The sequence below is a fragment of the Eleutherodactylus coqui genome, chromosome 1 (genome assembly GCF_035609145.1).
Source record: "Eleutherodactylus coqui strain aEleCoq1 chromosome 1, aEleCoq1.hap1, whole genome shotgun sequence".
In the NCBI taxonomy this organism is placed as follows: domain Eukaryota; kingdom Metazoa; phylum Chordata; class Amphibia; order Anura; family Eleutherodactylidae; genus Eleutherodactylus; species Eleutherodactylus coqui.
This window is the reverse complement of record NC_089837.1, coordinates 180,126,345-180,153,518: the sequence shown is the minus strand read 5'-3', so window position 1 is coordinate 180,153,518 and position 27,174 is coordinate 180,126,345. Positions and strand designations below refer to the sequence as shown.

At 39.4% G+C, this 27,174-nt stretch overlaps 1 protein-coding gene across 1 annotated transcript in view; it reads right to left on the bottom strand.

Moving 5' to 3' along the window:
- The window catches only part of ADGRB3 (adhesion G protein-coupled receptor B3), a 918,092-nt gene that overhangs the window by 164,748 nt on the left and 726,170 nt on the right, over positions 1 to 27,174 (bottom strand). Inside the window, exon 18 of the mRNA XM_066604215.1 lies at positions 22,842 to 22,944. Within this exon, the coding sequence (XP_066460312.1) occupies positions 22,842 to 22,944 (103 nt within the window). The remainder of the gene's footprint in view (positions 1 to 22,841; positions 22,945 to 27,174) is intronic.

The following is a 27,174-nucleotide window of genomic DNA, read 5'->3' as shown; positions in this document are numbered from 1 at the left end:
TTCAGCCGTCCAAACACTACTACCCCCATCAGGTAGTGCAGAATTAATCGATATGCTCCCTTCCTCAAACCAGCCCGCGTCGGAAGCATTTATAAAAGAAATGATGGTGGCATTAAGAAACTCCATGCGTGAGGACCTTAATTCTGTCTCATCACGCATTAGCGCCTCGATATCGGAGGTGGAGGAAAGAACCACTCACATTGAACGTAAGATGGAGGAATTAACCAATTCACACAACACACTCATAGACGCGCACTACTCACTAGAGGAAGACGTGTCCCAGATTAAAATAAAAATGGCGGATCTGGAGGACCGCAATAGACGGAACAACGTCAAATTCAGGGGCATCCCTGAAAAAATTAGCCCGGCTGAGTTAAAAGACTTCCTAACACAATTAATGAAAAAAATGCTCCCCTCCACCCCCTCTCAGGAACTCATTATTGACAGAGCTCACCGTCTACAAAAACCAAAATTCCTCCCTGACAACATCCCGCGCGATGTTATAGCGAGGATCCACTTCTACCACGTCAAAGAGGCCCTCATGTATGCCTCCCGCAAAGGGCTAGATCTCCCCTCTCAGTTCTCAAATATCCAACTATTTGCGGACTTATCGGCCGCCACCATCCAAGCCAGAAAGGCATTTATTCATGTAACCACCTCACTAAGAAGAGAAAAAATCCCATATAAATGGGGATACCCCACAAAATTAATTCTTCATAAAGAGGGATCAAATTTCATCATCAGCAATCCCGAAGACGGGGAAAAGATACTAACGTCCTGGGGCATTCACATCTCAGACAGACCTCAGGACAAAGCTGAAAAAAATCTACCGAGAAAACCTTGTGAGGGGTCCCACCCCCCCGGGGTCCCACCCCCCCTCTGCCCGTTGAAATGTCTCCGCTCATAACACAGATTGGAGGTTCCTAATCGTCAGGCGAACTTTTCTCCCCCAGAAAATATGCAGGTTCCTGACCCTGCTAGAAGTACTCTGTTTTTGCTATGTTATTTCATGGTCCATCGGCTACGAAACTCCGAGCTTAGAAAAAGCTCTTTACCAGGACACTTGAACTGGTATTATTGGCCGACTGTTTATGTTATATTTGTTCCCATTTCCCCCCCTTACACCTCTCCCTCTAAAAGTGGTTCCACAACAGAAATTTGCAGCTTTCGCAACGCTTATCCAACCAATTCATGGCAATAAAAATATGCTCCCTCAATGTTAAAGGCCTAAACTCTCCTTTTAAAAGATCATCTGTCTGGAAAGATGCCCTTCAAAATAAGGTGGATATAATATGCCTCCAAGAGACGCATTTTGCGAGCTCAGCCCATCCCCAATTCTCCCACAAGAATTTTCCAAACATTTTCTTATCCTGTACGGAGAAGAAAAAAGCTGGTGTGTTGATTGCAGTCAAGGATACCATTAATGTTTCCCTCACGGAACAAGTTATAGACACCCATGGAAGGTTTATAATATTAGTCGGTCTTTTCAATAATATCCAAATAACTCTGGTGAACATTTATGCACCAAACTCATCTCAAATTTCTTTTTTAAATAAAACTCTTAAGAAGATTAGAAAATCACATGTAGGTAAACTCATAATATGCGGCGATTTCAACATGGTCCCCGACAAACAACTAGACTCCACTAGCTTTTCAAACAGAAATTCCCCTATCCTGGCCCCATGGCTCCATAAAGAAGCACTCTATGACACCTTCAGATGCCTTAACGCATCCTCAAAGGAATTTACATACTATTCCCCCCGGCACAGGTCCTTCTCTAGGATCGATCTGTTCTTAGTTGATAGGTGGACCCTCCCTGGTATTCTACGTGCTGAAATAGGAGATACTACATGGTCGGACCACTCACCTATATATCTCTCACTCAGCGTAACTAATACTTCACCAACTCCTAGAAATTGGAGAATCAACCCCTCTCTCATCAGAATCCCCCAATATAATCAGGAGATCAGACAACACCTAGCCGAATACTTCTCAATTAATGCAAACCCAGACACTAATATATTCTCCACATGGTGCACACACAAAGCGTTTATGCGAGGCATACTAATTAAAATTAGTTCACACCATAAAAAAAAAAAACAACTTCATATATCCAACATCCTTTTACAAATCACAAAGCTTGAGCAAACTATGCAATCTTCCCCCACAATAGCGCTCCATAAAGAACTGATGAACCTCCGTCTCAGTCTCCGCAGAGCATTAATTGAAGAGTTTGACAAAACGTCTAAACGGTCAAAAATGAATTATTACTCAGAATTCAATAAACCCACAAAATTGATGGCCAAAATCGCAAAAAAACGTCAAGCGGCTTCAAAAATACCATTCCTTATAAAACAAGATGGTTCAGAAACAAAAATAACCCATCCCCAGGACATTGCTGATGAGTTTAGCCATTTCTATGCCAAACTCTACAATCTCCATAGCGACCCACTAACACCACAACCGGACAATGTCCTGATTAACACTTTCCTGGAAAAAATCAATCTCCCACATATTACAGAAGAACAACTTAAAAAACTAAATACCCCTACAACACCTGCGGAAGTTCTCACCTCAGTTAAATCTTTAAAGTCCCACAAGGCTCCAGGTCCAGACGGTTTTTCAAATGAATATTATAAAGACTTCGCTCTGGACCTGGCCCCTTATCTCTCAGAAACATTTAATAAAGCCATCGATAGTGGCACTTTCCCAGAAGAAATGCTTAAGGCCACCATAGTCACCATCCCCAAGCAAGGTAAACCCTTAAGTTCTACAGCAAACTACAGACCCATCTCTTTGCTCAACTGCGACGTAAAGTTATACTCAAAAATTTTAGCCCAGCGGTTGCTAAGTGTCCTCCCACAAATTATTCATAGCGACCAAGTGGGCTTTACAAAGGGCAGGCAGGCACCAGATGGGACCAGGAGAGTGCTTGATTTACTTTCAGTGGCGGAGGCGAACCATATGCCGTCCCTGATTCTGGCTTTGGACGCAGAAAAAGCCTTTGATAGGCTCCACTGGGGGTTCGCCTTCGCCACTTTGGAGAAGTTTGGCTTTAGGGGAGATATCCTCAGAGCCATCCAGGCCCTATATAGCTCACCTTCCGCAGAGGTCTTAGTTGATGGCACCCTCTCAAAAAATTTCAAAATAACAAATGGTACCCGCCAGGGGTGCCCTTTATCGCCACTACTGTTCACATTAATTATGGAGCCATTTGCTGAATCTATCAGACTAAATTATAAAATCAAAGGGATCTCTGCGGGACATAGACAACATAAAATTAGTTTATTCGCTGATGATGTCTTATTATTACTCACTGACCCCTTATCTTCATTGAGGGAGGTATGTGAAATAATCCGACAGTTTAGTAAAGCATCATACTACAGGTTAAATATAGAGAAGTCACAAATTCTGGGAATCAATATAGACAAACCTCTAAAAGACAACATCCAAAAGGAATTTCCCTTCCAGTGGCAGGAGAAAACTATTCCATACTTAGGAATCAAATTGTGCTTCCCAATCAGCAACATAATCTCCGCCAATTTCTCCCCTTTATTAGAAGAACTCCAAATAGAACTGAAAAATCTAGAGACTAAAGAACCGTCATGGCTAGGTCGAGTTGTCTTATATAAAATGCTAATCTTGCCCAAAATTCTGTATTGTTTCCGCACTCTCACCCTTCCGATCTCGAGGATGGAAATTTCCAAATTTCAAAAGCAGCTCTCCAACTTTGTGTGGGGAGGTAAGAGACCTAGGGTAGCTGCGTCTATCTTATACCTCAATAGAAAACAAGGGGGCCTAGGGGTTCCCAACCTGTGGTCTTACCTACATGCGATCAACAATAATCAAATCAGACAATGGGTGAGGGGAGCTACAGGCCCAGGCTGGCTTCAAATTGAATCCCATCTTCTTGACAACAAGCCTTTTAAACACCTCCTCCTGGCCTCCCTCCTTGGTTCTTTAATACCCTCACTTCCACAAATCCAGTATTTGGCCTCAATGTCCCCACCAATGCGTGCATCCCTCCACTCATGGAACTGGCTGGCACAAAAAACCAGAGACCAAAGAGGGAAGGACAACGTTGAAGTCCCTCTTGCCACCCTTGAATTTTTTATCCCCAACCTGTGCCTGAAATCTTGGGTGGAGAGAAGCATAATAAACGTAGCAGACCTGATTCAGGGAGACGATATTATTCCCTTCCATAACCTATCGAAACAATACTCTATACCAGCGAAAGAATTCTTCAAATATCTCCAGATCCGTTCCCTCCTTCAAAGCTCCCAACTCTGGAAGGCGAACATACCAAATGAAAATAAAAAGATTCTTAACGGCTCCATTCCGCTGTCTCGATCCCTTGTGAGAACTTGCTATGATGCTCTCTCAGGTGATATGAGAGAAACAAAAAAAATTCATCTTCTCAACTGGGAGAGAGACACAGGAAGGAGAAATCTACCAAACCAATGGATTTCAGCATTTGAATGGGCTAATAAGTCAACCCTTAATGCAAATGTTCTCGAGGTCCACATAAAAGTCTTGACCAGATGGTACTATACCCCGGTGATTCTGACTAGAGCTTTTCCCAATATAAGAGATACCTGTTGGAGGCAGTGTGGCCTCCCGGGCAGTATACTCCACATTTTCTGGAGTTGCCCAAAAATTACGCGGTTTTGGGACGAAGTCTTTTCCCTCATAGGGAAAATTACAAAAATAGTCACTATTAAATCGCCGAGACTAGCAATTCTCCTACTAGATAGCAGGAAGTTTCCTACCCAATCAAGAAAGATCACGTGTCACATCCTTCTTGCTGCCAAACTACTAATAGCAAGAAAGTGGAAGACTGAGGTGTCTCCTACCATAAATGATCTAATCCAGACCATTGCAGACCACAGTATATATGAAAAACTATACGCCCAAAAGAATGGAAGTTTTCCGGCCTATCTAAATAAGTGGAACCCATGGCTTCATCTATTCCCCAACTAACCACTTTTCCATCCCCCCCCCCCCCCAGCCCCGTTAAAAAAAAAAATAAAAAAAAAAATAACTCATTTAAGTGTTTCTCTTCCTTTTTTATTTCTTCTCCTCATCCTCCTGTGCTGTACTTGTTTAAAAATAAGGACATGTTAATGTTATGACTATGTATAGAATATAAATATGGCTGTTTGATGCATGTAATGTTGCATTCCCACAACTGTTTTCAAGAATTTCGACCCAACAATTGGATACAAGAACAGAAAAGATGTACCTGTGTTGCAACCCCTGTTATGTATGTACAATGTTACTTTATTTCTGTTTTTCTGCTGTGAAGCTACTAATGATAAAACCAATAAAAATCTAATGGTTAAAAAAAAAAAAAAAAAAAGTTATAAAGGTTCAACGCCCTCCTCTACATGTCATATTTAAAACATTTGAGCAACAAAATAATTAACATAATTAGTTTTGCTGCATCTGAAAAAGTCCAAACTATTAAAATATTATATTATTTATCTTGCAAGGTAAATGGTGTAAAAATGCACAATGCCAGTATTGCTGATATTGGTCAATTGGCCTTCCAAAAATGGAGTGAAAAGCAATCACAAAAATTGCATGTACCCCAAAATAGTACCAATAAAAACTATATCTTGCCTGTGCAAAAAAAACAAAAAAACACTTCAATGGAAAATAATAAAATTATGGGTCAATAATATGGCGACACAACATTTTTTTAAAGATTTTAATTTTGCCAAACATAATAAAACCTGTATGAATTTGGTATCATAATAATATCACTGACCTTCAAAATAACATTAAAATGTCATTTTATTGCACAATGAATGCTGTTAAACTGAAGGCCAAAATACAATGGTGCAATATTATAGTTCCTGGAAGGAGTACATGAAAAAACTAAAATGCTAAATTGAAATATGGGTGCAATGGGTTAAAATAAATTAAAATAATCTTGTAGAAATACCATCTGCCTACTCACATAGTAAATTGTTCAATTATATTTATAAACAGACACCTCTCTCTAAAGCTCACCTTGAAGTATGTGCATATATTTGTAGAATAATGTACATATTATGCAATTCACTTCTTTTTGCCATTTTTATGCATTTTTTACCCATTGTGTTCATCTTTTCAATAGGTAAAAGAAATGTTTAGACTACAGGATGCTGTTATGTTTTACTCTAAAATGGTGAAACTGTAACATATTGTGTAATGTAATATATAAGGTACTGTAAGATCTGCCCTGAACAATTAGCATCCGTTATCAGAGGATTTAGGAGTGATCAAAAATCTTCCCTTATACATTAGAGTAGCAGAGTGAACCTTGTTCTACTTATTTCGGCAGCTATATTTCAATATTCCTTTGAAGCACCAGATAATGAAAGTCTTCATTCTGTCTACAAGACCTATATCACCTCTACAAACTGAACATTTTAACATTTCAAGAATTCTATCAGTTTAACAGCTTGAGATATTTCTATTACAAAGGAAGGTAAAAAGTAGAGTTTTCCTACAGTGCTCTCTAACTCTTAAAGAAACACTCATTATGCACAATGCTGATTGCATTCAAATGCACAGATTACTTGTGCTGTATTTCCTTCACTGTGCTGTTCTGTTACTACAGTATATAATTACCAAACTTGGATGACATACAACGTCAGTCAAGCTGTGACCAGCTACAGTACTTCCTCCAAATTGTTTGCAAAATTCAGCAAATAGTCTGCTAGACCCTAGTGACTTCTATCATAGACGGCCTAGTGCTTTCATTTACTTATTTTTATTTTTGTCTTAAATGTTACATTTTACAACCATTTTACTGAAAATGTTAAGTGGTTTGCCGTTATTTCAAGAGAAAGTACACTTAAGCAAAAATGTACATTCAAGCAAATGCTGCATAACGTAACATAGAGAAAATGGTAAACTGTACAATTTGCAGTTAAAATTCTGTTTTATTTCCATTAAAACAAATTACGTAAATTTAAAATTATGCAGGTTTTAGGTCTTTGGATTTTGCACGCTTAGGATTTCTTCATACAGACACTTGAATAGCAAACGTGTAGGTCTCGTTACAGGTGCCATAGCAGCAAAGAATTCTGGGTGTTTTAGAGAATATTGGAACCCATCATTAAATGGTAATTGTCCCAGGAAAAGGATCTTAGCAGTATAATGATACTAAATTCCTAAAGAATCCCTACATTTATATTAAATAAAAAATGTGTGGGTAATATCTACTTTATTTTTAATATTTAGGGCACAGTCAGACGCATGTATAGGTGCGGGGAAAAAAAATCGCACATCGCGTGTAGAAAAAACTGGGTGTATTTGCATGCAGAGATAACATTGTAGGGTTCTGATGACAGGGGCATGGACACGGTTAAACTACTGTGTTCGGTGGTTTCTCTGGTCCCTGCCACTGGACCTTGAGCAGAGCTATCATTAGACAACCAAACTCATGCTAACCTTGGCACGGGAGTCCCTCTGCTAGGCTTCTGATGCTGTGCTGTAAAAAGGGATATGCTTTGAAATAAGCAAAATAAAGCATTATATGGGTGGTCATTAAGGGGTTAATACCAACCTGTTGAAAAACCTCTAATTATACCTTTAAAATCTTCCAGGTATCTCTATAATCTTAATTATTTATTTATTTTACTCATTTATACAACACATACATATTCTGCAGAACTGCATAGATATTGTCATCACTTACATTGGTCCCTGTCCCCATGGGGGCTTACAATCTCAATTCAAAATTAACCTATTTGTATATTTTTGGAGTGTGGGAAGTAGCCAGTGTACCCAGAGGAAACCCAAGCAATTACAGGGAGAACATACAAACACCATGCAGATACTGTCATATTTTTCAAAAGATATTTAAATGAGAAAAACTGTGCAATATATATTTTAATATTGTATTTCTATGCTGGTACAGTAAGATTTCTTTGAAATGTTATGCTCAAGGCCATAAAAGAAAAGATGATGATGAATCTTTCTCTTCTTATTCCTGACAGGTTCATTGTTGTCATGTAGACATTGTCCAATTTCATCCATGTCTACAAAAACACATACACTAATGTGATTAAGTAGGAGTTAGATATTGTATTTGGTGATATTGCGTCCATTTTACAGATGATTTTGTGACATAAATTCTCCATATCTACCCATGCTGTAAAATCCTTACTCTATAAGGCTTTAGTCAGACGGGCGTTTTTTTGCGCGATTTGCGCATGCGCATGTGTCCGGCGATTTTTTAAAACCATTGCTTTGCAATGGTATCGGACACATGAGCTTTTTATGCGCTCGTCCGATAAATTATAGAACAGAAATCGCAGATCGCACCTATCTGCGATCTGCGATTCCTGTTCTCTTCTCTATATGCGCTCAATGTGGCCGGCGGCAGCAGCGCCGACCCCATTGAGAACATATAGTAGACAAATCATTCTCCTCTGCCACAGCTGTAACAGCTGTGGCAGAGAACAATGATGTTTGCCCATTGAATTCAATGGAGCCGGCAATACAGCCGGCTCCATTGAAAGCAATGGGCTGCCGGCATGCGCGGGATGAATTGTCGGGAAGGGCTTAAATATATAAGCCCTTCCATGCAATTCATCCAGAAAAGTGTTAAAATAAAAAAAATATACATACTCACCGGCTCCCGGCAGCCGGAGTTCCGCGCGGCCGGCCTGCAGTGGGTGTGAAAGGGGTGTGAGTCAGACCTGCCCCCTGATTGGCTCAGCGCTGAGCCAATCAGGGAGCAGGTCTGACTCACACCCCCTTTACACCCACTGCAGGCCGGCCGTGGGGAACTCCGACTGCCGGGAGCAGGTGAGTATGTATATATTTTTTATTTTAACACTTTTCTGGATGAATTGCAGGGAAGGGCTTATATATTTAAGCCCTTCCCGACAATTCATCCCACACTCGCCCGCAGCGCATTGCTTTCAATGGAGCCGCTGTATTGCCGGCTCCATTGAATGCAATGCGCTGGACAGCTCCGGCCCGTTTCTAATGAAACGCGGCTAGGAGCAGATTTTCGAGCGATTTTCGGGCACCAGTCACGCGATTTGCGGATGCGCATCCGTCATGCGATCCGCAAATCGCGCGAAAAACCCCCCGTCTGACTAAGGCCTAAGAGAGGCTATCAGTGAACCAAGAAACTCAACTACTAATACCGGTATAACCACAGTTGCCAGAAACAAATCAAGAAGAGAAAGTTTCAATCACCAGTTTGAGTTAAATATAGAACATACTATATATTTGCTTATTTTTTACCCATGAAGGATGTGACCTGGTTTGGTACTTAGTAACACAACAATGTTTAAAATATATTTTTTAGAGATGAGCGAGCACCCAAATGCTTGGGTCCGTGTTATTCGAGTTGAGCTTTTCGTAAAATTCGAGAGCTCTACTCGAGTAATGAACCCCCTTGACTACAATGGGAGACTCAAGCATTTTTGTATGTGGGATGCTGGGTCCCGGGCTTTTTTTTTTCTTGGTTCGTGTTCTCTCTCTCTTTATATCTCTCTCTCCCCCTGCCTGCCTGCCAGCCCAAAAATTTGCCATTGATGTGTGCGCTGCGTCGCGGCAGGGAGGGGCCAAAACAGTCACATCACAGTGGGGAGGAGCCAAAAACTGGGGCGGGGTCAAACACGGTGTAATGCTCGTTCGAGTAATGAGCACCATCGAGTATGCTAATACTCAAACGAGCATCAAGCTTGGCAGAGTACGTTCGCTCAACTCTAATATTCTTTCATTTCCAGATTTCAAGTGTCATAATTGCTCTATTTTCCATTAGAAAAGCTGTATGAGGACATGCACTTTGCAGGATGAGTTTTTATCATTTTGCGATACAGATTTTTAAGGGGACTGGGGTGAAAAAACACAGCAATTCAGCTACTATTTCTTTTGGGGTGGGGGCGGTCTTGTTTTTAAAGCATTCACCATTACATGATAACTGCATTGAGTAGGTAATTATAATTAGGCCACTTTCAGTCGAGCGTATTTTGGTCTGTGTTTTATGGACTGTGATTCACAGCTAGTGTAATTCTATGTACTTATTCACATTGGTGTTTATTTCATACACAATGTTTTTTAAATGCAGCATGACCAATTTTTGCCTTTTTGTCTCCATGTTGCTAATTTTTTTCTATTGAGCAAATACTGATTAGTATTTGTCAAATAGAAAATAAAATATATTGAGGCAAAACAGATCAAATACTGAAGACGTACGGTTATAATGTCATCTGTAACACATCTGTAATACAGATCCGTATTACAGACATATTAAAATACGCTCGTCTGAAACTGTTTTTTCAAGAATACCAAGAGTATGTAGTCTTTTTATTTAGGTTTTTCTACTATCTCCCAATAAAACAGTTTGGGGGAAATTTAACATTCCAGTTCACACTAACACATCCTCCTTCCTGCTCACCAGGGGCGTAACTATAGAGGATGCAGGGGATGCGGTTGTACCTGGGCCCAGGAGCCTTAGGGGGCCCATAAGGCCTCTCTTCTCCATATAGGGAACCCGGTACTATGAGTAAAGCATTATAATTGGGGGCCCTGTTACAAGTTTTACATCGGGGCCTGGGAGCTTCAAGTTATGCCTCTGCTGCTCACCCACACTTCTTTGTTGGATGAGGTCTAGGCAGTGTCTAAAATTGTCTAAAACTTTACTTTAAAGGGAACCTGTCATGTCCCCACAGAACCATAAACTAAGTTGAGACAGGGAGCTGGATGTCATACTTTTTATACTTATCCTCTCTCACAATCCAGTAATGTCACCAGGTGACTCTTTTCAGATTCTCATGTGCACACTCCTCCATACAAGAAAATAAAAAGTGCCAGACATTCAAGTGCCGTGTGATCCCCTACACTAGCCGGCTCCCTGTCGCATCCCCTAACAGAATCATATCTTGGTTTATGGTGATGTGACAGGTTCACTTTAAATTAGTCTCCTTATGCCAACAACCGAAGTTAACAGCATTACCTTATAGAGTAGGACCTTAAAGGGGTTGTCCCGCGCCGAAACGGGTTTTGTTTTCTTTCAATAGCCCCCCCATTCGGCGCGAGACAAACCCGATGCAGGGATAAAAAAAAAAACGGGTAGTACTTACCCGAATCCCCGCGCTCCGGTGACTTCTTACTTACCTTGTGAAGATGGCCGCCGGGATCTTCACCCTCGGTGGACCGCAGGTCTTCTGTGCGGTCCATTGCCGATTCCAGCCTCCTGATTGGCTGGAATCGGCACACGTGACGGGGCGGAGCTACGAGGAGCCGCTCTCTGGCACGAGCGGCCCCATTCAGAAGACAGAAGACAGGACTGCGCAAGCGCATCTAATCGGGCGATTAGACGCTGAAGATTAGACGGCACCATGGAGACGGGGACGCCAGCAAAGGAACAGGTAAGTGAATAACTTCTGTATGGCTCATAATTAATGCACAATGTACATTACAAAGTGCATTAATATGGCCATACAGAAGTGCTGAACCCCACTTGCTTTCGCGGGACAACCCCTTTAAGTAGGAAGTCCCACTCTATTAGCTAATTATACTCTAAAAAGGCATATGAAAGGTTTGCCTAAGACACCTTCAATTATTAGCAGATAATTTAAAAAATGTTTTATAACAATAATTTTCAAATTTACCAAATAAATCTATTTTTTACAACCATCTACATTATATGCCAGAAAAATGTAGACATCCAAATTGGAGCACTGCCAAGTGTCCTTGCCTCTCCAGTTTGAACTCAGTAGCTATTCGGCCTTGAACTAAAGACCTAAGTGAGATGACATGTATTAGTTGCGGTAGACATGCTACTTAAGTGGATTGTGCTAAAAACTTTTATAGATGAAGTTGCTGTGCAAGGTACAGTATAGACACTTGTATTTCATTACTTTGTAGCACAATTACTGTATTACTCTGTTTTCATTACAGGGGCTGTCTCCTTTAGATAATCCACTTTTGTTAGAAAGTCCCCACATCGAACAGCTGTAACCTTTGTGGGAAACTGTAAGCAAGTATTCAATTTCATTGCAGCACTCTAGGGGAAATGAAGTATTACACAGTTTCCATTAAAATTAATGGTTCATCCATGTAATGTGAAGACATGCCGGGGTTTTCAGAGACTCCTTGTGACAGTTCTCTGCTCTGTCTAAAAGATAATTGCCCTTAACGCCACATCATAATCTGGTATTTCAAAATGGGCTACCTAAACTAGACAATTCTTTTCATGCTACAGGTCTGAACAGACTGCAACATTTACATCATTCTCTTTGTACATTTGTATAAAACTAAGGTTCATGATTGATGTTTTCATAGTGTGAAATGCTGTAATAAGTTGCTACCTTTTATGTAAAATGTAAGGTTAGGTAATTTAGATACCTTTTTAAAGGGACCTTCTGCAGAGCTATATTTGTCACAGGGAAATATAAGATTACAGCCAGTACAAGTCAAAGAACTGTGCTAAAAGCTATGCACAAATTACATATTTGTATTCTGCTGTTCTATATTGTTTCCAACTTTCAGGCCATTTTTACATGGTAAAGAGCGAGTTGTGCCCAAGATTCTCACATCAGACAGCACACAAACAGCATCCCATCCATGTGCTGTCCAATGTGTGAGGCACCCCACATTGCATGTCCTAATCTTATCCGAAAATTGAATAGGACATGTAGTAATTTTGTAAACTTGGACGATCAGTCCGAGGGAGAAATTGCTTGTGTGAATAAACCCATTCAAATGAATGCAAACCAGAAACCAGCTCCTCTGCAGACGCTCCCATGCAAGGACTGGCTGGAAACCATAACTGATGCACAGGAAAATAGAGAAAGTCCACCACTGGGTTAAAAGCATTCAGTCTATGATTAAGAGCAACATGCTGGCGTGAAACATGTAAGACGGCACGTGCTCTCTCTCTTCCTTTATGTTCTATCTGGATTGTTCAATAAAGACTGAAAGCTTTTAACCCAACGCTGGAGTTTCTCAATTTTCCTGTGCATTCAAATGAATGGATTCTTTTTTTATGCAAGATCTGTCCATCTCAGATACGGACAGAACATGCATAGATATCTATACCACGCAAACAAAGGATAGAATATATATATATATATATATATATATATATATAAATATGTTTCACATTCAACTCATTGTATGACCATGGACAACAGTCGGTTGATGTAAATCTGTTAACATATCTTACCTAACCATAGTATATCTACAGATAATGTTTAAGCACTGATTAGCGTCTATGCATTGTAATGAATAATGGATATTCACTTTACTGCTGTAATAGCAATATCAGCTAAAACTTCATACAGTCTTCTTACTGGATATATATCACTTGTGATAGGCTCCATCGCAGGTCTAAAATCCTCAGTAGGAAGGTTGATTTTATTCTTATCTACCGTATTTAAAAAAAAATCACAAGTCTTTGACATCATCTACCAAGCATGTCATGAACATCTTAAATCATTCTCATAACTAACTGCAAGGCACAATCTTAATTGAACATGAAAACTTTATTTTTTAGCTGTTATCACACTTTTCTAAAGAAAATTATATCCTCAAAGAATACAAGCAGTTGTACACATATCCGCTATAATCCCAGAGAGGCTTACGCTTGTAATCCTATCCTTTGTATTGATTTCTAAGAAAACCACAGACTGCTGTATTTTAACACTAAAATGCACTTTTTTCAACACTGTGAACAGTTTAGTGTGTGCGGGGTACATTATTTATAGAAACAAAGGAATTTCAACCTACTGCTCAGTACTGAAAGAGACACCCAAACTGCTGATGTTCTTTTGTAACTGGCTTCAAATGACAATATTATCAAATAATAAATTACAACATTTCATATTCTCCATAGTGCTCATACAGATCACCACTTTAGGTGTATGGAGCCATAATTGTAGTTGTTGAACATCATAGGGTGCTCATATGTTCTCAGTATGTCTGCCCAGTTCATACATGCACTGCAGCAGAGCAATGGCAGATGGTAGATAGAATGTATATAATAAAACAACTTCTTAGGCCTCATTCACATGAGCGTGTATTTGCACGTACATACGCGTGTGCAAAAAACGCGCGTCTATTTGAACAACTGGTTCCCTATGGTGTGTTCACATGTCTGTGTTTTACAGGCATGCAAACGCTATCACCTGCAAAAGATAGGACATGCGTGCATGGGGAATGTCTGTGCGGCATGCAAATATTCCTGGCGTAGAGTCCCCTCATCACTGAACACTATGACAGCACTGTCACAGTGTTCAGTGACAAGGGGACTTCCTGCGGAGAGTAAAGACTTCTCTGTCACAGCTGTCACAACAGCAGCCGCGGCCCCATTGAAAGCAAAGGGTAGGGAGCTTTATTCACATGTGTTTTGACATGTGTGTGGATGCGCAGTTTTGCACACGTGCATGTGTGTGCAAATTCACGCTTGTGTGAACGAGGCTTTAGGTGGTTGTTTTTTTCACATTATGGGCTCAGTCAGACCAGCGCTTTTTTTTGCGAAAATGTGGTCATATTGGTATGCATGTAGGAAAATCGCATGAACGGGTGCATTTGCACTTGCATGTCCTATCATTTGTATATGCGATTTTTTTCGTGCTTGTATAAATTGGACATGTGAATGTTTTCATTGGAAAGCATTGGTTCTAATAGAGCTGCTTTTTTCGCACACCTATTTATGTGCAAAAAAAACGCTCATCTGACCATGATCTAATGTCTCATCCTGACCCCCACACATCCCACACACAGCTCCACGACATCCATTCTCACCCACACAGCTCTACTACATCCATCCTGACCCCTCCACACATCACGCACACAGCTCCACTACATCCATCCTGACCCCCCCACACATCACACACACAGCTCCACTACATCCATCCTGACCCCCACACACAACACACACACTGCAGAGTCCTACCACCACTGACTTAGCCCCCATGGTCATGTGATCCCTGACTCCTCCCACACAGGGTATCACATGACATGACATGTGATACCAGGTCTGCAGGTCTGTGTTTCCCCTGCCAGTAAATACCGGCCAGAAAATACTGGCCTGTAATAGCGCTTTCAGGTAATTATTATTGTTTATTACCCCCTCACCAAGCTGGGTTCTCATTTTACCGACCTCGGAAGGATGGAAGGCAACCTTGCGCCGGCTACATGAATCATGCGAGGATTGAACTTGCAACCTTCAGGTCGTAGGTGAGAGCTTACACTCTGTGGCACACAAGGCATGGCATCGTAGTCTGCTGCCACAGCTGTGACAGGGAATTATTTTGTCCCATCATCATTGTACACTGTGATTGTGCTGTCACAGTGTACAGTGATGAGGAAACTTCCAGCGGGGAATAACGGAACCCTCCGAGAGACCCCTCATCCCCTGTCACCTCCGTAGCTTTACGCGCAGCATGGACCTTACAGGCACGCATGTCCTATCTTTTGCAGGTGCGAGTATTTCGCGCTTCTAAAAGATGGACATATGAACACTTTATAAGGAACCAATAGTTGTAATAGATGTGATTTTTTTTTGCGCACATAGGCATACACAAAACAAATCACTCGTCTGACCGCGGCCTTAAGTGTGAAACCACCCTTAGACTATTTGCAGTTGTTTATTCTATTTTTTTTTAAATGCATTCAAAAAATATAAAATTGGTTGTAAAAGTATACAAAGCCTGTAAGTCTGCAGAAATATCACTGCTAACCAACAATGACCATCAAGCAATATATTTCATTTCAAACAAGAATGGGTTTATTACACTGAAGTCACATTTCATCTTGCAATTCATGTATTCAATAAAAGACCTGAACGGTTCAACTATTTTTGTGTTATTAGTTTAGTTAGACTATAACTCAGACTTAGATAACAATATGACCACATTTTATTAGTTAGAAATCTAGAAATCCAGTTAATTACAAAGGGATTGCAAACCTATTCTTGCAACTGTAACTATGTTTATTCACAGATGACCAAAATTAATTCAATAAATAGAGAACAGTCACACAAACACTTAGATAGTTCTTAGACACTAATTCAATTAGTGTGTATATATATATATATATATATACAAAAAATTTTGCTGCCATTCAGTTTGAATGGCAGTCGTGCTACACAAACAGCATAGCTGCAGCAAGTCACGCTTCACACGCATCTCAGTAGCGTGTATTTTTCTTACTATTTTTGCACATGCTGAGTTAATATTTGCAAATATTACCATGTTTATATAATTACATTTAAAACTCGACTTTGTACAACTTGTATATAGAAAAAAAGTGCCAGTCTTATGTTGGTTAGTGCCCTGTGTGGTACCTTCCCCATATGGTGTACTATCATACAATGTACAAACAATCATACCTGATAGTGCTACAAAATACAATATGGTGGCTAACTGACACTTCCATGCAGTTGCCCAAATAATAGGATGCCATGCTGCTAGGGTCATACACTATAAAATAATATGACATACTATGTAGTGCCTTAGGGTGGCTGCACACGAGCGTGTTTTTGTGCGTGCATACGCCCGCACAAAAACACGCTTGTAGTTGCAACTCTGCCCCCTGCACTGTGGTGCTGATCTATCAGCAGGCGGGAATTTAAAATCCCCGCCTGCTGAAAGAGCTGAATGTGATTGGCTGAGGTGCTTAGCGAATCACAGGCAGCTCTCACCTGTCATTCATTCATTTTTTTTTTTTTTTACACTAAAATGTTTTTTTTTTCAGGGAAGGGCTTATATGTAAAGCCCTTTCCCGAAAAAGAATGCAGACGGCCGGCAGAGCATTGTTTTCAATGGAACCGCTGGCAGCAGCCACGGCTCCATTGACAACAAGCACGCAGCTGTGTTCACGCGTGTTTTTGCTCGTACCTAGGTGCGCACATATGTACGCACCTAAGTACGCACAAAAACACACTCGTGTGAACCCACCCTAGGTGTCCCTTGACACTGTATAACTGTTGGGTGCTTCAGCCCGATAGTCGTCCCAACAATAATTGCTCCTGTTCTTTCACACACAAAAAAAGTTTATCAGATGGTGCATTTTTGGCTTCTTTTTCTGAGAGTTATGTTATTTGACACAAGAGCGCTAATCATTTACTGAATGAAGATGGAGTACGCTGGAGATCACTTCTGGCTGCCCGCCTCCATTCAGAACAAACAGGTAGTAGTTTATAGATGAACGATTGCCTGCTTACACAGGCCGATCGTTGTTCGATTTTTATGCCTCCAGAAACTGAACGATAAGCGAACAAATTAACATTCATCATTCAGTCACTGGCAGCGTTTGCACTGAATGATTACTGTCCTGTTTCACACAAGTCAGCGATAAACTGAATGATTATTGTTCCATGTTTAAGGGCCCTAAGAAGCAGTGTCACACAATACTAAGTAAATACCACTTTACTGGACTCAAATAATACCAATATATAGTGACTAGAGATGATCGAACGTGTCCGTTACGGACACTTACGCACCCGGACACCGGCTTTCCCGAACACTTCAGTGTTCGGGCGTAAATGTTCGGGGGCCGCCGGGGGGCGGGGGTCGCCGTGGCAGCGCGGGCGGCAGCAGCGGAGAACAGGGGGGAGCCCTCTCTCCCTCTCCCCCCCACTCCCCGCCGCACCCCCCCGCACTGCCACGGCGACCGCCGAACATTTTTCGCCCGAACACGGAAGTACTCGCAAAGTTCGGTGTTCGGGCGAAAAGGGGCGGGGCCGAACATGTTCGATCATCTCTAATAGTGACCAAATAGCAACTGCATGCATAAAATAATCTAGCAAAAGTGTTACCTATCTAAGTGATACTATAATACTATCAATATTAACATTTATGGTGATCACAAGCCTTAAATGACAGACCTCCTATAGTGTTCCTATCAGCAGGAATGACTAATGTGCACTGTGAAAGTGCACACCTCTAAATTTGGCCCTGTTTGGTGTGATGAAGACTATAAAATTGGTGTAAAGCCTTTGACAAAGACAACAACTCATTATCTTCCATACCATATTAGGTCAGGCTCATATGCCGCAAGTGTAAAATGTTGCAATGGTCTCGTAGTATTTTACAGCTGTAGAGCGGACTATGACCCTGCATAGTGCTGCGTATGGTGGCAAAATTGTACTGCGCATGACCGCTTACACACGCACACTGTCATGTGCAGTATAACTATTTTATTTTGTTTATATTTCCCACATTGTCACTTATCGATGATGCTTATACCTGCCACCCAAAAGTAATGTAATTGCATATGGGCGCGTGTGTATAAACGCTCAGGGCTTAGTCACACGGGCGCATTGGCGCCCGTGTGACTAAGCCCTTACAGATAAAAATTGTCCTCTAATTTGTGTATATATGCGGCAAAATAGAACATGCTGTGTTTTATTTTGTGCTCGCATATTACGCAATTCCAACATGCTACTGTGAGAGAAACTGCGCAAGGCAATTGCCTGCAAGTTACCGCGTATCACACTGGCGTACGGAGCCCATGTAATACGTGGTGAACATACGGTCGTGTGAGTGAACTTTGTGAGCCAAAAATGGAAACTTAGATGGATTGACTTAATACATGGTTACAAATATCTGTCGTTTACAAAGCACTCTTAACCAGCAGGCAAGTTACTGCACGGCAATAGGCTACTGTTCATAAAGGAGCTCTATAGAAGTGCACGGACCTTAAAATGCTTTCTTGTATGTTATGTTACCAAATTAACTGCTTCAATTGGATAAACAATAGTCACATTTAAATAGTGTATTTCAGATTTCACTGACTGTAAAAGCTTACAGTAATTAGAGAATTTGTCACAGCACAGTAACTTTAAGTTTGTCTTTATTGCAGTGAATCAGAGCATGATCACCAATTAAGGCACTGTTGCAACAGAAGTGGACACATAGCAATGATTTGTGTTGTATAGGTCAATTCACATATCAAAATGCTACGTCTTACTCCTTTGGTCAAGTGAACAACACATTATACTTATTCTCCTGATCATTAAGGTTCTATTATTCCAACCATTAACTCACACATTATTGGTGTACATTGACAACAGTGAAATATAATACACATTAACTACATCACTAAAGCCAGTAGTTAACATAATATATCGTATGATGTTACCAATCAGATGCAAACTAAATGTTCACCAGTGTGTAAATATATTGACATGAAGCACATAGGGATAATTTCCAACACTTCATGAGTAGAAGAAAACAATAATCCACAAATTAAAAATATTCATCAATGCCCAAGTATGGATTCAGGGCCTCATATATATCAGGAAACAATCATGATGTAGCTTTAATTTTTTTCAAGGCTGTTTTAGAGAATAAAGCTGCAATATGATTGGCTGTTACTTGCAATTGGGTAAGTTTTTCCTTTGGACATTTTTGATAAATGAGGCTCATATTCACATTATGCTACAATTAAAACGCAAATTAATAACCCAATAACTGTACAAGGACTAGTATTAAATAGTAAAAGAGTTGACTTCTGATCTTGCATTCCTATATTGCAGTTTCAATGCCATGTTTCTATCAGCACCCACAATTCGAATAACTTGTACACATGATCACATATGCCTATTACATTTATACAAGTATGAGAACCTCACAGCTTTAGCATCACAGATACAATAAGGATAGGAATTGGGGACCATATAAAAATCAAAGTTATAAAAGTTACTGTAATCTTCAGTGTTGAATTGTATTACAACATAGTCTCTATTGTGATTAGGTTTAAAATAAGTATGTATCCCTCCATGAAAAATGTAATGATGAAATAAATTAGGAACATGACAAATATATCCAAAAAGAACTGTAAATAGGGACCATATGAAGTGATGATGATAATACCAAAAACAACGATGATGATAATAATAATATTATCAAGGGTAAAGTTAATTCTTAATATTGGGAACTCTGACAGAAAACACAAGGGCTGATATTAGCAGCACAAGGACAGGTGATCTGGACTAAAATAATAAAAAGTCATGGTGGAAAAATCTATAATAGATGGAGAATACTGATTCTGTAAAGAAATTGATGAAACAATCAACCATGTACTCAACTGCTGCAAAGAAATTGAATAGACGGAGTACATACATAGCCACAATTTAGTAGCAAAGATCATGGGAATATTTGCAAAAATAACCATCTGCCCACAACAAAGTACTGGTGGGACCATAATTCCCAAAAAAGTGTCAAAATGAATCAGTAAAAATACTGTGGGATTTCTGTATACAAACAGACAAACTCTTTCCCCATAACATACTCCATTTGACCATCATTGAAAAGAAAAGTGTGTAACTCATTGACATTGCTACACTCAGTGATGGCATGGTCGATGAGAAACAACAACAAAAATATGGCCAAATATAAAGATTTGAAGGTCAAACTACAGCATCTCTAGCATGAGCTGTCAGTGGTGGTCTCAGTGGTAATTGGTGCACTGATTGCTGTGCCGAAGGACCTTGACCGACACCTGAAACAACTCAAAATCAACATAGATACCATTTGTCTGTTACAAAAGGCCACACTGCTGGGCTCTGCATGTATTTTACAGCGACACAATGTTATCCAAGGTTCCTGTGTGGTTACCATTGCTTTGCGAAGGCAAACTACCAAGCTGTGATCTCATGCTTGAGTGGTACTGCTTTTTCATGCATTATTACAATAATAATCCATTTCATATTAAAATTCTAATTGCACCATGAAGTATCAAGACAGATGTTAGTTTCCACACTTGGAAAACAAAGCTTCTTTTCCCACACTCTACTAGTAACTCATTTGCTGTGTAAGTGAAGTATACATAAATATAAAATATGAAGTTATCGCTCTATGATATCAAACCATTATATCAACTACATTTTACCACATTGCGGATGATAAATGGGAACATTTCTTGGAAATGGTGTGCGAGCTTCACTAACAGAATAAATGGCTTGCATTAATTTATTTTGTAAGGCCAGGCAAAATTATTGCATGTTATAAAGCAGTGCAGTAAATGTGGACATTTAAGTGAATCCTGTTTTACAACCATTCAATTGCAATACTTGCTACACCTGAAGCTAATTCCACATACTTATCAAGAGGATTGAAATACGTGCAAACACCTTTCATCCAAAAAACGCTCTAAATGTATTTAATCAATATGGCACACCAATATTTAAAGGAACACTCCAGGAATATGAAATGCATTGTGTTAAATGTAGTGCAGGGCCAAAGAGGGTGGTGCATGACACATGGATTCAACGAGCATCAAGAGATTAGTCATGCACCATCCTTTAAAGTCATGCAGTAGGCATAAGACAATGAATCAGCTTCACCTGGAGTGTTCCTTCAAGATAAACTATTTACTTTTTAGAATTCTTTTATAGGCTTTGAAAACGTGGTCACAGTAAGGCTATGGTCAATGCTGGCTCGTTGCGGCTCGCAAGTAGCCATGACTGCAATCCACAGATCACAAAAAAAAAACTATGCATTTCTTGTGATCTGCAATTTTCAGTGGTGGCTACTTGTGAGCCGCAATGTGATCACATTGACTTCTATTAGATTTCAACATTGCAGGGCTACACTGCTCAACTGGTATTGCAGGCAAAGTTGCTTTATAGCCCTAGCCTAAATCTTATATACTAAGCCCATAGGGTTTCAATTTCATCATCATCAGCAACGGCATTATCATCATCACCATCATTTTGTAACGAATGCCTAGCTCTCTTCTTATCTTGTTTAGTAACTTTCAGCTTGCTTCTTGCAATGATCTTGAACTAAGTCATGCAACAAAAATCATTCTTATGTAAATCTACATTCCCATCCTTCCAGATGCAGGTCTCAGAGGATGATCGTTCCAACGGCCACATGCAAACGACGTTAGACCCACATATTGTGGGATGAGTTTTCAGTCTACTAATTGGCTGCTGGTAATACCTCACCTTCACCTGCAAATCTGTGCAGCTAATAACATGATTGTCAATGGCTGAACTTTTTTGTGAGTAAAACTATGAAATTACAGGCAAAATTGTCCAGCCAATTAGCACACTATTTAAAAACCCCACCCATCATATGTGGATGTGATTTTGCTTGTATGAGGCCTCCATAACTTGTGAACATACCGTAACAACTTTGCTTAGCAACAATATTACAATGCCACACTGCGCTCTGGAAGTAGTCATCAGATGTGTCTGGTGTAATAACTAAAGCGCCCAGTGTGCAAATCAAAAGACCAAGCCCTAAACTGCCATAAGGGTGCTGATGATCAGCAACTGATAAGCTATTATTTTATAATAACTATAACATTTGTCACTTAGAATAAAACCAAATAACAATTGAAATCAAAGTACATGTCAGTACAAATAATATTTTGATATCTGTAGCATTTCGAAGTATAGAAAGTTGAGATTGCATCAGAATAAAGAGTATTCTCAACAGAAGTTTTTGAAATATTGAGTCTTGCAGAAATTCTCCTTTATTAACCAACAGTAAATATAGTTTGTTTTTTACAGATTACAGATTTCCGCCAATATACTGAAGTCAAATAAACTACATACAAATACCCAAACACAAACAAGACCAATACAGACAATGCGTCTCCTCTAACAAAACTGCGTAACAGAAAAATGGCCTTGTGCCCATAGTAGCCAATCATAGTTTCATTTTTGAACTGCTCAGAATATAAAAACTTTACTGTTTGGTTGCTATGGACAATAAGGCCAGATTTAGTTAGAAAAAATAAGACCAATGGATTCTTCAAACTTATAACAAAAGACCAAGAACAATTCCAACAATTTCTTTACATACATTCTCATATAAGTGATCTAAAGTAATATTTGGAAACTGAATGCAAAATAGCTGGCTTACCTTATTTTGTACTTGTGTTTGGCCCACCAGGATAAGAATGTTAGATGAGATGATGGACAGACAGAAGTTTATCAGAATGATTGACCTCTCAGATTTGATGTATCTGTTTAAATAAGAGCAATATTGACTATCACCTTAGTAATCCATTTTGTGCCATTAATATAGCACCAGAAATATTTAAACTGGTAAACATGAGTGCTAATATCCAGACTGTCTTAAAATATAGTCTGTCTAGAGACCCAATGTCAATCTGTAACCTAAATGTGTAGAGAACCTAACAAAGATGAGGACAAGGATGAGCACAGGCGGCAGAAGGTCCCAAGTGCATGAGCCATATTTGGACTCCTTGTTCTCCAATAATTTATCTTGAAGCATGCCTACCCACTTAAGGAGGACTTGTTAGCTCTCCTGACTTAACTGTTGACGTAAATAATTGTTTTTTTCTTGAAATAAAGCTTCTGGAGCATCTTTTCTTAGAATTTTGTGTTGTTCTTTGGTTTGTTATTCTACCTAGACTTGTATGCATAAACTGGCATGTGCATGCTATAAGTTGGAGGTCAGTCCCTATATAGTCTGACATTGTCCAATTACTGCTGACAGTGTAAGACTGTAGAGACACATTGCTTTGACAAAGAGAATTGTAAAATCCAGTTATTAATTTATATTAAGAAATATTCAGGAGAAATAAGAGAGGAAAAGGACGATAAAAGATGCTCTAGAACTGTTATTTCATGGAGAATACAAGCGTTTACTAAAATAGACATGTCTAGTAAGTTTACAGGTCCTCTTAAGTCTCTCTAGCAAACCACCATTAATTATGAGCCATGAAAATCATTAGTTCAGATCCTTACAAACAGTAAACAGTAGGAAGCTGCTATGAAGGTAGCAGTAGACTACCTTACCTACTAGGCCCTTTTGCATAAATTGGCACATATGGTATGTCCAACACTGCTTGAGGTTCTTCTCATTAACATTACATAAACACAATTCATGAAAATTTATGTTGCATAACTGTTAACTGTGTCTACTACACCTACAGTTTTAAGAAAAAAAAGTAAGTGAACCCTTTGAAATTAATCGATTTCTACATTGATTACTAATAAGATGTAGCCTGGTTGTTAATCTAAAGCCCCATTTACACTGGTAGACTGTCGGGCAAACTGAGCGGATGCTGTTTGCACTACATAAGCTGCATAAAATCCTAAAGAATGATCATTCCATGTAAACAGCAGCCATTCAATACTAAACACCTGCTGCTTAAGTGAATGGAGGGAGGTGAGAGAGAGCGAGGAGACAAATCTCCTCCAGCCGCCCCACTGCGAGCCAGCGATACTCGCTCCTTTGCAACAGCACCGGAGCAAGCACATGCGACGACGAGTGTGGGGCATCATTTGCCTGACAGTCGTCCCGTGTAAATGTGGCTTAAGTCACAATTATAAATAAACTCAGTCTAGTTAATCTAATAACAGTCCCACTGTGCATGTCTATTATTAAGCACATTGAGTAAACATCCATAATGAGGAGAGAAAAAGTAAAAAAAACCCTAGTGGCCAGTATTTTGGAGTGACTTTTCATGCAGAAAATATTAGTTTTGGTAAATATAGTAAATTTAAGTTCACTACTCATCATATCGGCAATCAGACTAACATAAGTTGCTTGAAAGAACACTATTTAAGGAGGTGAGATTTCAAATGTGCTGTCCCTGTTAAATAAAGGCATATAAAGCCTGGTTACTGACAAATCTGTTCTTCTCAAGAAAGATTAGTTAGTGTGAACCATGCCTCAATGCAAACAACTTTCAGGAGACCTCATAAGAGCTTATGGAAGATGCTTATGGAAGGACACCACAAAGGAAGTCACTGCTGTCCAAAAAACATTGTGACCTGTCTAAAGGTTTCCTGCAATCATCTTGATGTTCCACAGTGCTTCTGGAATAATGCTCTGCGGACAGATGAAACAAAAGTGGAACTTTGTAGCACAACTACACAAATGTTTAGAGGAAAAAGAGCACTGCACACTAATACCAAATACCCATCACAACTAGCAGTTTGGGGTTGCTTTGCTGTTTCAGGGTCTGGATTCCTTGCTATTATTAAAGAAATAACGAATTCTAAGGTGTATCAAAACATTTTACTGGGGAATGCAAAGGTGAAAGCACATAGTATCAAGCTAAAGATATGTTGGGCCACAAAACAAGATAATGACCCAAAGCAAACAAGTAAATCAATGACAGGATGGTTGAAAAAGAAGATTTATGCTTTGGAATGGCTGAGTCAGAGACCTGACCATAATCCTATCTAGAAACTGTGGCATGACCTAAAGAGGGTTGAGCACACAAGGCATCCCAGATATATTGATGAACAGATACACATTTGCAGGGAGGCATGATCCAATATTCATCCTCAACACTGTGAAAATCTTCTTTGCACCTACAAGAAATGTTTGGTAGAAGTGATTCCTGCTGAAGGGGAATCTACAGGTTATTAAATTCAAGAGTTACTTTTTCTCCTTGCAATGTTGCTATTTACTCAAAGTGCTGAATATATAAACAGGAGAACTGCTCAAGTGTCATTCGTTTAGTTGGATCATAATGGCCAATAATTGTGATTTAGATAAAAATCAGACCACATTTTATTTATAATCAGTGCGGTAATCCAAAGAGTTCATAAAGTCTTTAAACCATGGTACAGTCCAGTCCAGAGTTACATTTAGATTCCCAATGCTTTGGAAAAAACACAACTTATCTTGTTTTTGGTTGATTGCATTATGGGAGAGTTAGTATTTCCTACATCATATTACTGAATTGAAAGAATATACTTCTAAGGATGCAAACTACCAGATCAACTCTGTACAGACATTTATCTAGGATGGAATGGTGGAATAGAATGGATCCTTATACGATATGACACATAGTAACTCAACATCATTAGAAGGTATCTACAGGAATGTAATACAGTGTTCACAGCAGAATCACAGCTGTAAAGAAACATTCTTTTATTAGAATATTTTCACAGCCCAATTAATATGTTTTGCACAAATTTTGTATCAGTGCTCCCTTTAATTTCATCAAGAAATGTTGGCAAACAATCTATAACACAGAAATGCTAATATGAGTTTTAAACATCCATAATTAACAGCCAACACATACCAATGAACAACACGGAAATAATACATGAAGCTCAACTGTCAACTCATATGAAACCTCCATACATGAAATCTGGCACTGCTTATTTCGCAGATAATGGTGAATAAAGCATAAGTCATCTTGGAGCAGTCATTTGATTTTAGCCAAAATAATCACACTACCTGTTTCACAGGGTAATTGGATGTCATTTGATAATTCATAAGAATGAAAATCTGCATCCTAATGAAAAAATGTAAATGAAAGCAACCTAAATGCCACAGCATAAATTATTCTAATTAATTTCCATGCCAATGTCACCCAATTTTGTTTTCATTTTCAACCTCCATATAACAAGCCAAAGTAGAAAATCTGAATAAACGATGTTTCTCTTAAAATTATACACATTTTTTAAAATTTTTCATTCTTCTGTGAATTAAACCACATATTCATCTATATATGAGGTTGCACTTGGCTCCTGCGCTAATAATATATGCAAATTAAAATATATTGCCATAGTAACATTTATGTGCATCATTTTAATATTATGCAGGGCCATCTTTTATGTGTTTAGTGATGGGTACAATATCATATTAAATGATAATATAATACCATGGACAAATCTACAGTAAAATGTCAGTGAACATTCCCAAAATATAGACTTCTCTATCCTCAGCTACAGTGTAGGTGTTCATGACGGGTTAAATGTAGGTGGAAGAAGTTGAAAAGTTTTTTCCCGTGTGCCCTATTAGAGGCAAGTCTTCATGCTTAGGACTCCCTCCATTAGCCAGAACAGAAAATCACTATCATAAAGTAGCTATTAGTCTGGAGAACCTTGTCCAGTCATGCACAGCCCATCCATGTATCTCAGGAGTGCACAAAATCCAGTCCTCAAGGGACCCCAACAGGTCAGGTTTTCAGGATATCCTACAAGAAGAACAATTGTGCAATACTGAGGAAATCCAGAAAACATGATGTGTTGGGCTGACTTGAAGACTGGATGTGGGCATCTGTGGTGTATCTTATGATTGGCTATTCATTTGAATATCCATGTAAAACTCCATTTCTCCTACAGTAGCTTCTACAGGGGAAAGGTATGGTTGGCTTCCAGATTTCTGAAGCCTGACTCACAGCCATTTAAAAATCATTTGTCTAGCTTAGACAACCCCTTTAGTCTATCTTCTAAATCGTGTTTGGCATTGTTATATTCCC